General features: G+C 46.9%; 1 protein-coding gene across 1 annotated transcript in view; it reads right to left on the bottom strand.

Annotated features, from left to right (window-relative positions):
- The window catches only part of BIRC6 (baculoviral IAP repeat containing 6), a 337,908-nt gene that overhangs the window by 277,011 nt on the left and 45,732 nt on the right, over nt 1–15,165 (bottom strand). The window contains 2 exon segments of the mRNA XM_075064579.1: nt 3,363–3,588; nt 6,114–6,263. Of these exon segments, the coding sequence (XP_074920680.1) occupies nt 3,363–3,588; nt 6,114–6,263 (376 nt within the window).

Raw genomic sequence — 15,165 nt, 5'->3', positions numbered from 1 at the left:
GATCCAAGTGGAAAGACCCTATTGAAGAAGAAAGTCAGGGTTCAGGAGCTTCCATTGGTCAGTATGCCAAATTGCAACCTGACAAGGGGAAGAAAAACAAAAAAAAACCCCACAGGATTGGCAAGTGGTTATTATAATGGTGCTACCACTAAGGCTAAAAGACTAACCATGGAAAATGTTAGGCCAAGAAGAATTGAGGAAGTTATGAGCAAAGGAAAACTGGGGTCTTTAGAACAGCATTCCAAACTCAGCTTTAGCAGACAGATAATTAATACACTCATGAAGGATCCTAAAGTTCTTTACAAACTGAACACACAGAAATGCCATTTCTGAGATTGAATATGGTAGCTATTCAGCACCAGAAATACTGCACAACTGATTTTGTTTCAGGATTTGGGGAAAAGAAGGGGGAAGAAAGATTATTTTGGTTTAGGTTTGTTTAAGTACAGTGAAAAATTCTCTACAACTGAAAATAGAACGAGAATGTAAGTATACAGAATATAATTCCTCATGATGAAAGTTTGTCCAGGACACCACGGTTAACATTCCCAACTCTTGCAAAAAATTTATTTCATGAAGAATTACTGAATATTTAATCCAAACTTAGCCTAAGCATCTCAGTCCTCTGTCCAACATAGCACCTAACACACTTCTGGCCCTATATAAATGAAGAGGATGTTGCTATGACATGGACATACAACTATTGATCATTCAAAACATAATATATTGTGGATGTGACCAATCCATTCTAAAAGGGCCAATGTGATGCAGTATTAAGGACTGACCAGCTCAGAGGTTCAAGTTACTGACCTGACACAGAGGTAAGCAAATACAGAGGTAAGCAGTAAACCAGCTTGTGTGCAGTAGTGTCTTACATAGGAACACTGGAATTGTCACACTGAATCAGACCCTTGATTCATCTAGATCAGTGGTTTTCAAACCATGGTCACAACCCAGAACTGGTTCATGGAATGGATGGGACTGGGTCACAGCGGCTCTAGCCAGCACCGCCTATTAGGCCACTAAAAGTCATGTTGGCGATGCTGTCCTGCTAAGGAAGGCTAGTTCTGTCCTGTTCTGACATCATGCTGCGCCCCAGAAGTGGCCAGCAGCAGGTCCAGCTCATAGGTGTGGGGGAGGGGGCGTATCATAGGGCTCTGCACGCTGCCCTCACCCCGAGCACTGGCTCGGGGGGCACACGGTGCCTGTGGGTGAGAGCTGCACGGAGCCACTTGTGCGCCTCCGCCTAGAAGCCGGACTTGCTGCTGGCCATTTCCAGGGCACAGCAGGGTCCGTGATGCCAGGACTGGCAGGAAGCCTGCCTTTGCACCCCAGCTGCCCTGCTGACCAGGAGCCGCCAGAGGTAAGCTTGCACCCCAACCCTCTGCCCCAGCTCTGAGCCCCCCCAAACCCAGAACCCCTTTGTGCACCCCAAATCTCTCATCCCCAGCCCCACCCCAAAGCCTGCACCCCAGCCCCACCCCAAAGCCTGCACCCCAGAGCCCTGACCCCCTCCAACATCCTGTACCCCTCATTCCTGGCCCCACCCTGCAGCCCACACCCCAATTCTCTGCCCCAGCCCTGAGCCCCTCTCACACCCCAAGCCCCTTATCCTCAGCTCTGTTGAATGGTGGGCATCAAAAATTTTCTTCAACTGGGTCGCCAGAAAAAGAAGTTTGAAAACCACTGTACTAGCTGACAGTGGTTAGTAGCAGATGCCTCAGAGGAAGGTTTAAGAATCCCACAACAGAAGAGTGAAATCATCTGCCTTCATGAAGGTTTTATACTAATCACACAGAAAGATTTGCTTAAACTCTGAAGCATGAGGGGGCTTGGGGTAGGGATGGGGTTAAATCTCTTCCAAAATTTTGCATCAACAGATCGTAACTCTGGATATTCTTAAGTGCCCAATCTGTTTTTGATTACAAGATAAACTGTTGGCTTCAGTGACATCATGGGGCAGTAAATTCCAGTTTGTTTACACATTGAGTGAAAAGGTATTTATTTCCCTTAATCACTCCCACCTTGCAGTTTCCTTCAACATCCCTCTTTTTCTTGTGTTATCACATTCGCACAACAAACTCCCAATCTATTTTCTCTATGCCATTTGTTCTTTTATATACTTTTATCATGCCCTTTCTATTCATCATCCTTTTAAGGTAAACAATCCCAGTCTTTTCAGTTTCTCTTCATATGTATTTTCCCATGCCCAATCATTTTCATTATCTTTCTCTGACCCTCCTCTAATTCTGTAATATTATATCTATTTATATAACATATTTTCCATATTATTTTGCATTCCATTCCTTGTGCTTCCTATGACCATTTTTGCTTTTTTCACCATAGCTGCACATTAAGCTGTCCACAGCGATTCGCAAGGTCATTTCCCAAGTTGATTCACAACTGGGCAAGAGGTATGAACAGTTCTAAGTTTTCTCCCCACACTCTTCGTGTATGTTAGGGACGCAGAGAGATTTTTTTTCCCCTCCATTTAAACTAGCTAAATTTAAGTTTGAGAAAAATATGAAGTAGAAAAGTCAGGGAAACTAGACTTCATACTTCAAGCAGTGAGCCAACAAGAAGCCACATGTAGAATGTCTGACTGGTCCAGTAAATTTACTGGATCTGAGATTTTGGAAAAACCTATGAGATTTAGAGAATACAAGAACATAAGAGCTACCATACTAAGTCACCCCAGAGTCCACCTTACCCAGTATCCTGTCTCTAACAGTGGCCCTTGCTAGAACTTCAAGGGGAGTATACAGAACAGAGCAATTATGGAGTGATTCAGCCCTGTCTTCCACTCCCACTCTGGTAGTCACAGGTTTAGGATCGCTCTGAGCATGGGCCTGCCATCTTGGCTAATAGCCACTGAACTTATACTTTAGTTCATCACAACATCCTATGCCAATGAGTCTCACAGGTTATTTGTGCATTGTGAGTGTCTCTACTGAAGACGCTGCATTGCTGAAGCATTTTAAGTGTAGACAAGCCCTCTGTTTACTTAAGAGCCTTTGGTGAGGGAACCCTGTCAAAAGTGTACTACATCAGTTGGATCGCTCTTAGCCATATGCTCATTGACTCCCACAAATTACTGTCACAGGTTGATGAGGCACCTGACTCTTCCCCAACAAATCCAATAGTTTTAAGGTCCACTGAAACAAATATGGAAACCTCACGCAGGGGAGCAAATGCAAAAGATCAAGAATTAACAGTTCAGGTTTTTTTTGCTTTTAGTTCACACACTTGTCTGTGCAACTATTTAAAAACAATTAGAAGCAGCAAGCTTACACTACAACTGCAACATAAATTAGTCTCACACCCACCCACCTCACTCTTTCTTGAGCCATTACTCTACTTACCTATCTGTCTGCAGCTTCCAAGTCCGAGTATGCTGTGCTGCATCCCCATGGTGTTGCTGATGTAAATGTTGAGGGTGCCGCCTTTGCTGCTGCTCCTGTTGGACTTCCACCCAGCATGGAGGTACAGTGGCAGAAAATCGTGGGGTCAAAGTCTCAAAACGGGTTAATTCCACCAAGGATGTCAATGTTTCAAGGGAAAATGGTTGGTCCACCAAAAGATCGACTCCTAATATTTGTTGAAGGGGATTAAAAACAAAAAACAAAAAAACCCCACACAAAACACAGGTTTACTCCATATACTTTCCTCTCCAAAACGTTGTAGACCAAATTTCAAAATTATCCAAGCTACTCTAACACTAGAAAGGTGTTTGTATGAAGATTTTCTGAAAAAGGCATGAAAAATCAGCTAGGTTTGAGGCCAGCATTCCTAAAAACAAACTTGCTCAAAAACTTTGATTTTTGCACGTCAGAATGTTTCTTTTTAATATCTATTGACTCACTTCATGTCAAAATCTTTCCATTCAGAGAAAACTGTTGTTATGGATGTGGAATTGCTATGTAATAATCTAAAGACACTGAGGTATAACTGTTCTCTACATGAAATAACCCAGCTGCAGTCTCTTGATGATCTAAAGCTACTGTTAAGTAGAACTTGTTGCTGTAGTGTAAACTTCATGAGACCAAGCAATGGATAATCTTAGCAAGGTCAGCATCCATGAAAAAACTGAACACACCCATTTCACCTAGCACAACATTAAAAAAGGCTAAATGACACATCACCTGATGCAGGGTTACCCTAGCTCTAAAAAGCTCCCTATAATGCAAACGTACTTATAGGATAGCTCTACTCTGAAAAGTGATTATTCAAAGATTACAATTTACACAACAGATCTGCTTCCTGTATACTCAGTCTTTTTGTTTTGTGACTAAAGTAAGTTATTATTTTAACTCGTTAGCACTACAGTGTCAATGTAAGTGAGAGTAGAATTCTATTCCTTCTTGTGTATAAGAATGGTCTTACTAAAACGATCATTTACACCTGTGTCAACCCTAGTTATGGCAGTGAGATACACAACTGTAATTTGACCTGCTAAACATTTAATAATTGATAAGAATATATGAAAAGGGAAGAATTCAAGTAGTGGCCAGCTGTGCAAGTTGACAACAAACTATGGGCTTGTCTCCACTGTATTAGCTCAAAGTGAAAAATGAAGGGTGTCCCCCTCACCTGACTCCCATACACACATAACAGCCTCTAGTTTGAGTTAAGTGGAGTTTTAAAGTCGAGCTAGGTGATCTGTTTAGAGTGTATGGTTTGGCGTACGTGTGATGCAGATGCTTACACTCCTAATGCGGTAGAGATGTAGATACGGGCTACAGCTCAAGCTAGCTCAACTCCGATGTTAATTAATCACATTGCCAGTCTAGTTATGCTGTGCAGCTAATCAAATCACCGTGCATCTCCAGTGTTTCACAGTCCAGCCGCTCTCTCTCAAGCTAAGCTACAGTGAAGTAAGTCAGCTGTATCAACTTGAACTAACTGCTACAATGAAGACAAGCCTTAGATATGGTGTTTGAGGTGAACTGGATATTGGGGCGGTAGAGCCAGCTGCTTCCTTCAGTATGGGGGAAAGGAGTGCATCTTTCCAGCTAGCAACCCAGTATCTGAATGAAGTTGCAACTTGGAACAAGGTTAAATCCCAATAAAGTTGGAAGAAACACTTACAGGAAGAGGGAAACAATGAGAAGAGTTCACAGAGGCTGCATTAACAACCCCAGTTGAGGGAATGCACCTGCCCTTTGTTAAAGTCCAGTTGTTCTGAAAAAATGACTAAAAATGACATTGAGTTCATTGTTCAGCAGATCAATAATTCAACATGAAAATATCTTCAATTTACAAATAAAAATGCTTTTAAAAACTCCCAGAGAAATGACCATAACTTATCCTGGCTTTCCAGGATTAATAAATAAATTACAGGAATCTGTACAGAATAAATAATCTCCATTCTCTTCTTTGCCTAATAAATTTCATAGTTTGAAATACTTTCACACTACAAAAAGGCTTCTAAAATGCATTAGAAATACAAGGATCTGAAGAATACCAAGTCAACCCCAGTGTTCAGGCTACTATATATGATTTTTCTACCCAATTTTATGTTTAAAATGTTATGTTTATGTTAGACTGCAGTATTAGATAGAATCTGTATCATAAATCCTGCCATGACAACAGTTAGAGGTTGAATGCATGATATGAATTCAACATAATGAGCTTACCAGGCTTATTTAAGGTGTGTAGAAAGTTTAGCTTTGGCATTGATAAAACTGTCACTTCCACATTTATCTCCCTTTCCACATCAAACAACATGCAAAGGTAAAATAAACTGGGAAGAATACTGAGTTAGGGTATTTTTGCACCCATCATTATGAGGGGAGGGATAGCTCAGTGGTTTGAGCATTGGCCTGCTAAACTCAGGGTTGTGAGTTCAACCCTTGAGGGGGTCACCGAGGGATCTAGGGCAAAAATCAGTACTTGATCCTGCTAGTGAAGGCAGGTGGCTGGACTTTATGACCTTTCAAGGTCCCTTCCAGGTCTAGCAGATATTATATATATAGAGAGAGAGAGATACCTATTTATGAAACCATGAACAAGACTAGACTATTGATGATCACTTGACATGCTTAAAAAAAAAAAACAGAATACACCTCCATATGATTAATATATTTTGTTGTGTTTAAATGTGAATGCTTTACCTGTTATGCCTGGACTAGAAGGATTAGATAAGGGCTTCACACCTTCTGATGATTGCTCTACCCCTTTAGAAAGGGATCCATCCACAAGTATATCAGCTTCATCTATATCATCACAGGTTCCTCCAATTTGAAGGAAATGAAGCTCTCCACCTAAAATGTGGTTCACAGAAGTAGTTTGAGACAAGTTTATGTCAAACAAGCATTTATTTCCTCAAACACTTAATTAATGAGTACATCATTATTTGGTCATTACATACAGTAGTTGTGAAGCGTCTGAAGGCTCTTCCGTATATTTTTTTTTTAACTTTACCAGAAAAAAGTAGAGAAACACAACCATGCAAAATGTTTATTCCATCTGCTAATGGTTATGAAGGAAACCGATCAGCTAGAAAGGTTCCTTGAACACCCAAAAAGACAGTTAGCTCAGCACACGTGAAAAAAAAACAAACCAAAACCAACTTCGATTAGCCTTTTCGTAAGTATCATATAATTCAAATCTTGCCATAATACATTGATACCACAACAACATTTCAACTGGAAACCCACGCAAAACTCCTCAATATATTCCCTAAAAAATACCACTTCCTCAACTTCTTATAGTCACGGCTTGAAAAATTCACTTGTCCACTAAGTTCTAGGCACGTAGTAATCTTGCCATGGCAAACAAAAGAACCTAGAGATGAGTTTCTGCAGACTTTTAAGCTTTTATTTATAAACTTGATGCCCAACAGCTATAGTTCCTCTTTGCTAAATACCAGAAAAGTAAATATCCATCTCTGTCAGCCTGAAACTTTGCATATTGGGGGTGCTGAGAGCCATTGAACCAAGCTGTAAACCCTGTATATGATGGAAACCATTTCAAGCCGAGGGGTGCAGCAGCACTCCAGTACCCTTAGTTCCAGCATCTATGTTCTCATCTAAGGCAGCAGGCAAGAGTGCCACCCATTGAGATTGCCTGACACTTCCCACTGTAAGATCCTGTTTTCAGCTGCTTAGAATTTTGGCAAAGCTTAACTGTTTGGTCTGAAATGATCTATACCGGATGTCTGCCTCAGGATGAAGTTCTTGGAAAATTTCCAGAGTAGAGCTCATACAATGAAAGTTTCACTGCCCAGACCACATCTAACCTGAATAAGCCTCTTCCAGATGCACAGGGGTTTATAGTTCAGAAAAGGGTAAGAACAGACCAACCCAAATGAAAAAATTATTCCATTTGGGGCCAAGTTCTGAAAACTTCAGAATAACAGCGACAGATGCAAACACTTAATTTCTCACACATGTAACTACAGCAGGATGCAGACATTCTACTTATGAATGCAAAGTAACAGACTATTTCTGTACTTACTGGCAGTTTTATAATGGAATAAAGAAAATCAGTTTTTACCCAGTTGTTTTGTTGGCTTTTGGCAAGTTGATCTAACAGTTTTGACAGCTTGCCACCTAAGAGTTTGAAAGTTTACCAATTCATGAGATATCCATATTTAGGAAAGGTTTGGGGTTTTTGAATATGAAACTTGTATTCTCTCCCTCATTACTCAAAATCGGGGAACTGATTTTGATCAAGTTCTGCCCCCCGCCAAAAAACCACTCCGTCATTAATTTTTGAGCTGAGGGCAAGTCAAAATTGAATTTTCCATACAAATAGAGTAAACAAAAATACAGCATTATTCAATGAAGTTTCCAACAAAACATTAGTACAATATTTACCAACAATCCAACACTAATATATGGTTATGGCAATCATTACAAAACATTTCTGAAACCACGGTGTATCATGGATTTTATACTCTATATGGACTACTAATGCATTCTACTCAATCTGGACTAATAATATTAAATCTGTTAGCAGTTTTCAAAACAGTGAGCATTTTCAAAATCCATTCTACCACAAAAAAACTTCAATCATTTTCCTCCACCACTGCATTCTGTAACAAGTAAATAGCTTTATTTTCAGGTTTCAGATGGATTCCTCCAGCCTCCCTGCTTTCTAGTCTGGTGGCGAGTTCATCTGCAAGCTTAGTCATCTGTTTAATGTGCCAGGGAGAAGGTTTCTAAGCTACCTTCCAGCTACATATTACAAGTAGAAACATATTAAAAATAGTACCAGTGGGACTGGAAGCACCAATCATTATAAGGCAGCTCAGTTAAGATCAGCATCAATTTGGTATCATGGTGACCCCAGAGAACAATGGGTAGAAATTGAATAGAACATAAATAGCAATTTAGTGCATTGATATTTTTTACCTGGAAGATTTAAACCAACACAAGAGGGAAATAAGACTTCAGATAACAGAAGTTGATACAAACAAGACAGTTCCCTTCCCTTCCCATTCACATGCATCAGAAACAATCCAGAAATTCAACCAGGGCTATCTAATCCAAAATATATAATGTAACGGAGTGAAAATAAAAAAATAAAAAACAAAAAATCCCACTTTGTTCCACAATTCCACAACAACAAAATTATGTAAATTAACACTAAATAATTCATAATTCTTAGCTGTGACTTCCTTGCAAGTAAACCATTACAACAAATCTTTTGCAAGACCCTTAATGAAGACAGAAACAATGATTATTGCAAAGGCCACCTGAAAGGGTCTACTCTCCTCATGGCATAATGAATTGTTACTAATAAATTTAGACAAGACGACACACACCACTTTGGAACAACAGGGAAATATCTGAAGAAAAGCCAAAAACCTCAATTTGTGCAACAAAATAACTTAAGTGGAGAGAGAGATGACTGATTAAAGTAAGGAAAATATAAAAAGGAGTCAAACACTGGAGAGTATTTAGAGGAACAGCGACCTCTCTGCATATATACTGGGAATGATCTGTTTTGAAGGAAAATAGAATTTTTAAGATAGAGTCAGGTGATCTAAAGAACTCAGCAATTCTATTAGTTTACAGTCCAAAGCAAAAACGGTTACCCACTTTTTAGTAACTGCTGTTCTTCGAGATGTGTTGTTCATATTCATCCAAAAGTAGGTGTGCACGCGCCATGTGCATGCCAGCCGAAAGATTTTCCCTTAGCAGCGCCTGTATGGTCAGCCTGGGCACCCCCTGGAGTGGCGCCACCACGGAGCCCTGTAAAGGGGCCCGCCGACCCTCCAGCCCCTCAGTTCCTTCTTGCTGGCACTCCAACAGAGGGGCAGGAGGGTGGGTGTTGGAAAGGACATGAACACTACATCTCGAAGAACAGTTACTAAAAGGTGGGTAACCGTTTTTTCTTCTTCAAGTGGTTGTTCATATCCATTCAAAGTAGGTAACTCACAAGCCTAACCTTAAGAGGTGGGGCCGGAGATCACTACTGACTGGAATACTGCGCGACTAAAGGTTGCATCATCCCTAGCCTGGTGCGTGATGGCATAGTGAGATGAGAACATGTGGAGGGAGGACCACGTGGCCGCTCTACAAATCTCCTGAGCCAGAACCTGAGCCAGGAACGCTGCAGAGGAGGCCTGCGCCCTAGTGGAATGGGCCGTGACCAGAGGGACAGGGGTCTTAGCTATACGGGAGCATTCCCGGATGCAAGTCGCGATCCATGAAGAGATTCGCTGAGAGGAGACTGGGAGCCCCTTTATCCTTTCTGCCACTGTGACAAAGAGCTGGGTTGAGAATCTGAACGACTTGGTACGCTCTATGTAAAAGGCTAAGGGCCCACGGATATCCAGAGAGTGTAGCCGCCGCTCTTCGCTGGAGGTGTGTGATTTCGGATAAAATACCGGGAGAAAGATATCTTGGCCCATGTGGAACTGTGAAACGACCTTGGGTAGCAAAGCTGGATGAGGTCTAAGTCGGACCTTGTCCTTGTAGAAGCTGTGTACAGGGGCTCAGATGTTAACGCTCGAAGCTCCGACACCCGTCGGGCTGAGGTTATCGCCACCAGGAAGGCGGTCTTGTATGACAGGTACAGCAGGGAGCACGAAGCCAGAGGCTCGAAGGGAGGCCCCAAGAGGACGGAGAGGACCAGATTCAGGTCCCATGCAGGGGTCGGCTGATGCACATGCAGGAAGAGCCTGTCCATACCCTTGAGGAAACGCCCAACCAGCCGGTTTGCAAACACCGAGGCACCCCCCTCTCCCGGATGAAAAGCGGATATGGCCGCCAAGTGAACGCGAATGGAGGAAAGGGAGAGGCCCAGTTGTCTTTGGTGAAGCAAATAGTCAAGGACAGCTGGAATTGGTACCCCCAGAGGGTCGTGACCCAGCTGACCCAACCATATGGAGAAGCGTTTCCATTTAGTCAGGTAGGTGGCCCTAGCTGACGGCTTCCTGCTACGCAGCAGCACCTGCCTGACCTGCTGGGAGCACTGCAACTCCACTGGGTTCAGCCACGGAGCATCCAGGCAGTGAGGCAAAGGGACTCGAGATTCGGATGGTGGAGTGAGCCCCGGTTCTGCATGATCAGGTCTGGGAGGAGGGGAGGCGTCAGGGGCCCCTGAACAGACATGTGCAGGAGTGACGTGTACCAAAGCTCCGGCGTGGCTGCGCCAGCAATCAGAATTACCCTGGCGTGATCCCTGTGAACCTTTAAAAGCATCCTGTGTATCAGGGGGATCGGAGGGAAGGCATAGAGCAGACTGTCCTTCCATGTCTGTAGGACGGCGTCTGGAGGAGACCCCCGACTGCGGCCCAGGAGGGAGCAAAACCATCAGCACTTCTTGTTTTCCCTCGAAACAGGTCTAGCCGGGAAAAGCCCCAGAGCTGGAAAATTGAGCGCACCACATCCCATCGGAGGGACCACTCGTGACCCTGGAACGAGTGGTTGAGGGTGTCCGCCAAACCGTTCTGCTCCCCCGGAAGATACTCACCTGATGGCGTTCTGGCATTGTGAACGCAGAAATCCCACAGCGCGAGGGCTTCCCTATAGAGGGGAGAGGAGCGTGCACCCCCATTTGTTGATATAAAAAAGACTGCCGCCGTGTTGTCCGAAAGGACTGAAACACACCTGCCGGCCAGGTGAGACTGGAAGGTCAAAAAATGCCAGGCGGATCGCTCTCAGCTCCCTGACATTGATATGCAACTCCAGGTCCTCTGGCGACCACAAGCCCTGCGTCCTGAGGCATCCCAGGTGCGCTCCCCAACCTTGATCCGAGACTCCTGTCACCAGGGAGAGGGAGGGCTGCGGGGCAGCAAAGGGGACACCCATACAGACTTCCCACGGGTCGAGCCACCACCATAGTGAGCTCAGCACCAACCGGGGAATGGACACCACTGAGTCCAGGGGGTCCGTGCCCGGGCGATAAACTGTCACCAACCAGGACTGCAGCGGGCAAAGCCAGAGTCTGGCATGGACCACCACACAGGTGCATGCCGCCATGTGGCCCAGCAGCCGGAGGCAAACTCACGCCGTGGTGACTAGGGCATAGTTCAGTCCGAGGATGAGCTCAGAAATTGCACGGAGCCTGGACTCCGGAAGATACACTTTGGCGTGTGTAGAGTCCAGAACTGCTCCTATGAATTCTATTCGTTGCATCGGAGACAGGGTGGATTTGGCTTTGTTCAAGAGGAGGCCAAGATCGAGAAAGGTCCGCCTGATGAAGCACACCTGGGTCTCTACCTGCTCCTTGGAGCGGCCCTTTATGAGCCCGTCGTCCAGGTAGGGGAATACCTGGATGCCCCACATGTGCAGGAAGGCCACCACGACCGCCATGCACTTCGTGAAGACCCTGGGAGCAGCTGACAGGGCAAATGGGAGCACCATAAACTACAGATGGACGTTGGCCACGACGAACCTGAGGTACTGACGGTGCTGTGGAATTATGGCAATGTGGAAATTATGGCAAAGTGGAGGGCGGCATACCAAACTCCTGGATCCAGGGAGGGGATGATCGAGGACAGGGAGACCATGTGGAACTTGAGTTTCCTCACAAACTTTTTCAGCCACCGCAAGTCTAGGATGGGTCTCAGGTGCCCTTTTGCCTTCGGCATGAGAAAATACCGGGAGTAGAAGCCTTTGCCCCTGAGCTCCCGCGGGACTTCCTGCACCGCCCCTGCTTCCGTGAGGGACTTCACTTCTTGAATTAGAAGTTGCTCTTGAGACGAGTCCCTGAAGACGGACGGGGAGGAAGGTTGGTGGGGCAGAAGGGAGGAGAACTGGATAGAATATTCCCTCTCTACCATGCGGAGCACCCATTTGTCCAACGTAATTCGGGACCAGCCATGGTAGAAGTGGGACAGACGTGACCCAAAGGTGGGGGTGGAAGAATCTAGAATCTTGATTGGTAGGTTGCCCTCGACCGTACCATCAAATAGGGGGTCTAGGCCCAGAGGGTGGTCTCAATTGGCCAGAAGCCTGGCCGGAGGGGTGGTGCTGGTGACGCCTCCTGCCATTTCTGTCCCACCTGCGCCCCAGCTCCTGGCGAGTCTGTGGCTGGTATGGGCGAGGTGCCGCCTGCGGCCTAAATTGTCTGCGCTGGGTCACGGGGGAATGCAAGCCCAGCTAGTGAAGCGTGACCCTTAGTCCTTTAAGCTATGGAGACGTTTGTCCGTTTTCTCCGAAAACGGCATCTGCCCTTTGAAGGGGAGGTCTTGAATTGTCTGCTGGACCTCATAGGGCAGGCCCAAGACCTGGAGCCAGGCTCTCGCTGCATGACCAGGCCTGTGGCCAGGGTGAGCGAGGCCGAGGCCGAGTCTGCCACATCTAAGGCAGCCTGGAGGGAGGCTCGAGAGATCAGTTTACCCTCCTCCACCAGGGCCGAAAACTCTGACCTCAAGTCCTGGGGAAAGAGCTCCGCAAACTTCGACATGGCCGAACACGTGTTATGGCCATATCGGCTTACTATTGCCTGTTGATTGGCAATGGGCAGCTGGAGTCTCCCCGTGGAGTACACCTTTCTACCAAAGAGCTCAAGTCTTTTTGCATCCCTGCTCTTTGGTGTTGACCCCTGAAACCCTTGACGGTCCCGCTGGTTAGGCACATCTACTACCAGGGAGTCCGGGGAAGGGTGGGCATACAGTACCTTTAAAGGAGACGAAGTAGCACCGCTCCATCCTCTTGGTGGTAGGGGCCAATGAGGCTGGTGTTTGCCATAGGGTGCGGGACATATCAATTATAGTCTTTATCAGTGAGAGGGCCACCCTGGATGGCCCTGAGGGGGCCAGAATGTCCACCACAGGGTCCGCGTCCACCTCGATCTCCTCTGCTTGGATTGTGAGGCTTTGAGCTGCTCACCGAAGCAAATGTGGGGAGGATTCGAGTGTCCCCTAGGGCCGGTGCCACAGCCGTGCCCGACACCACCTCGTCCGGGGAGGAGGATGAGGAGATTACATGGAGCGGCCCTTCCTCTGGTGCATGCAGCCCCTCGGGGTCCTGTGCCACACGGTATTGAGGTTGCGGTGCCAGTTCCGAGTCTAAATGCGGCACTGCGGCCGGTACCGGGGTTGCCAGTGAGTGATTTGGCGTATCATGCGGTGCCAGCAGAGCCCGAACGAAAGCCATTGCCGGTGCCGCTGCCCGGTTAGGGGGTGCTGAACTTGACGATGGCACAGCCCTGCCCGGCGACGGTGGGGGAGGCAGCTGCGATGGGGCCACTGACGTCGAGGACACTGAAGCCAACCGTGACCGAGGGCCAAACGCCTGGCCTACCGACTGATGGTAGGCCCAGGGAGTCCAAAACGGCCACTGCGAGGGCGGCTGCCATTGCTGCTGCCTCTGCGGGTAACGCTGGTGGCTCACACCCGACACTGATCTCCTGCTCCGCGACCAGCTGGAGTGATAGGAGTCTGCCTCTGAGTCTGAGGTCTCTGAGCATGAGCACCTGCGGGGAGCAGCACCCGGTGCCGAAGGAGAGCGGTGCCAAGGTGGAAGGGAGCCTCTCATCTGGTCCTGTGCCACCTTCACAGCGCAGTGCGGGGAGGGAGGTGACAGCATGGCTGGCTTGCCTCTAGATTGCACTGGTGGATGGGCCACAGTTGGCAACTCCCTACGATGTGGGGAGGCCAGTGCTGGGAGACCCATTAGGCCTAAGGCTGCCTCGAACACCTCCGGCATCGATGGGGGGCGTATGCCTCCGCTGAGGTCCGGGGAATTAAGCTGGTCCGGACTCGACCACCCTCTCTGCGGCGCAGGAGTCAACGGAACTGCCGAGGGCTGCAGCCCAGCCTGTCCGCTTACACCTGTGGACGGCGTCGGCCTCAGATCCTGGTGGGGTAACCGATCCCTCACCGGCTTCCTTCTCTTGGCAGGCACCGGAGAAGGTGAGCGGTGCCACACTGAGGCCGACTTCCTATGACCCGACTCCATCCAGTGCCAGGTTTTTGACGACTTGGGCTGGGCCCTAAGTCCTGATGCCGGTGCCGGGGCACTCCGCACCGAGGACCATGTGCTGGGTCCGAGGGTGTCGTAGGGCCGTCTCCATCAGGAGGACTCTAAGTCTTTGAGCCCCGTCCTTAAGAGTTCATGGGCGGAAGCCTCTACAGACAGAGCACCAATCCTTTTGGTGGCTCTCTCCGAAGCACCTCAAACACACAGAGTGCGGGTCACTCTTGGGCATGAATTTCCCGCAGTTCTCTCAGAGTTTGAACCCGGGGGACCTGGGCATGCCCCAGCAAGCAACGAAGACTCTGGGGGGGGGAACCCCCTCAACTACGAAAACTATATACAAAGATTTATCTAACTAACTATAAAATAATTGAATACACGGGCTAAATGGTAAGGATAGGACTCTTGCGTAGCATTTTGGCAGTGAAGTTCCAGCTAGCCGTCACCAGCGGTAAGAAGGAACTGAGGGGGTGGAGGGTCGGCGGGCCCCTTTATAGGGTGCCGTGGTGGCGCCACTCCAGGGGGCGCCCGGGCTGACCCTACGGACGCTGCTAGGGGAAAGTCTTCCACCTGGCGTGCACGCGGCACGCGCACACCTACTTTGAATGGACATGAACACCACATCTTGAAGAACAACAGTTACTAAAAGGTGAGTAACTGTTTTCCAGCCCATCATAGAGCAAGATTTCATTCTTTGATTAGAGTGCAGGTTTGGCTGATAAATGTAACTGCGTAAACGTAATATACTTTGACTTAGTCCTGCACAGCACTCTAATTAAAACATGAA

This window comes from Chelonoidis abingdonii, chromosome 3 (genome assembly GCF_003597395.2).
Source record: "Chelonoidis abingdonii isolate Lonesome George chromosome 3, CheloAbing_2.0, whole genome shotgun sequence".
Taxonomy (NCBI): domain Eukaryota; kingdom Metazoa; phylum Chordata; order Testudines; family Testudinidae; genus Chelonoidis; species Chelonoidis abingdonii.
Note: the sequence above shows the minus strand (reverse complement) of the source record. Positions and strands in the feature narration are given on the sequence as shown.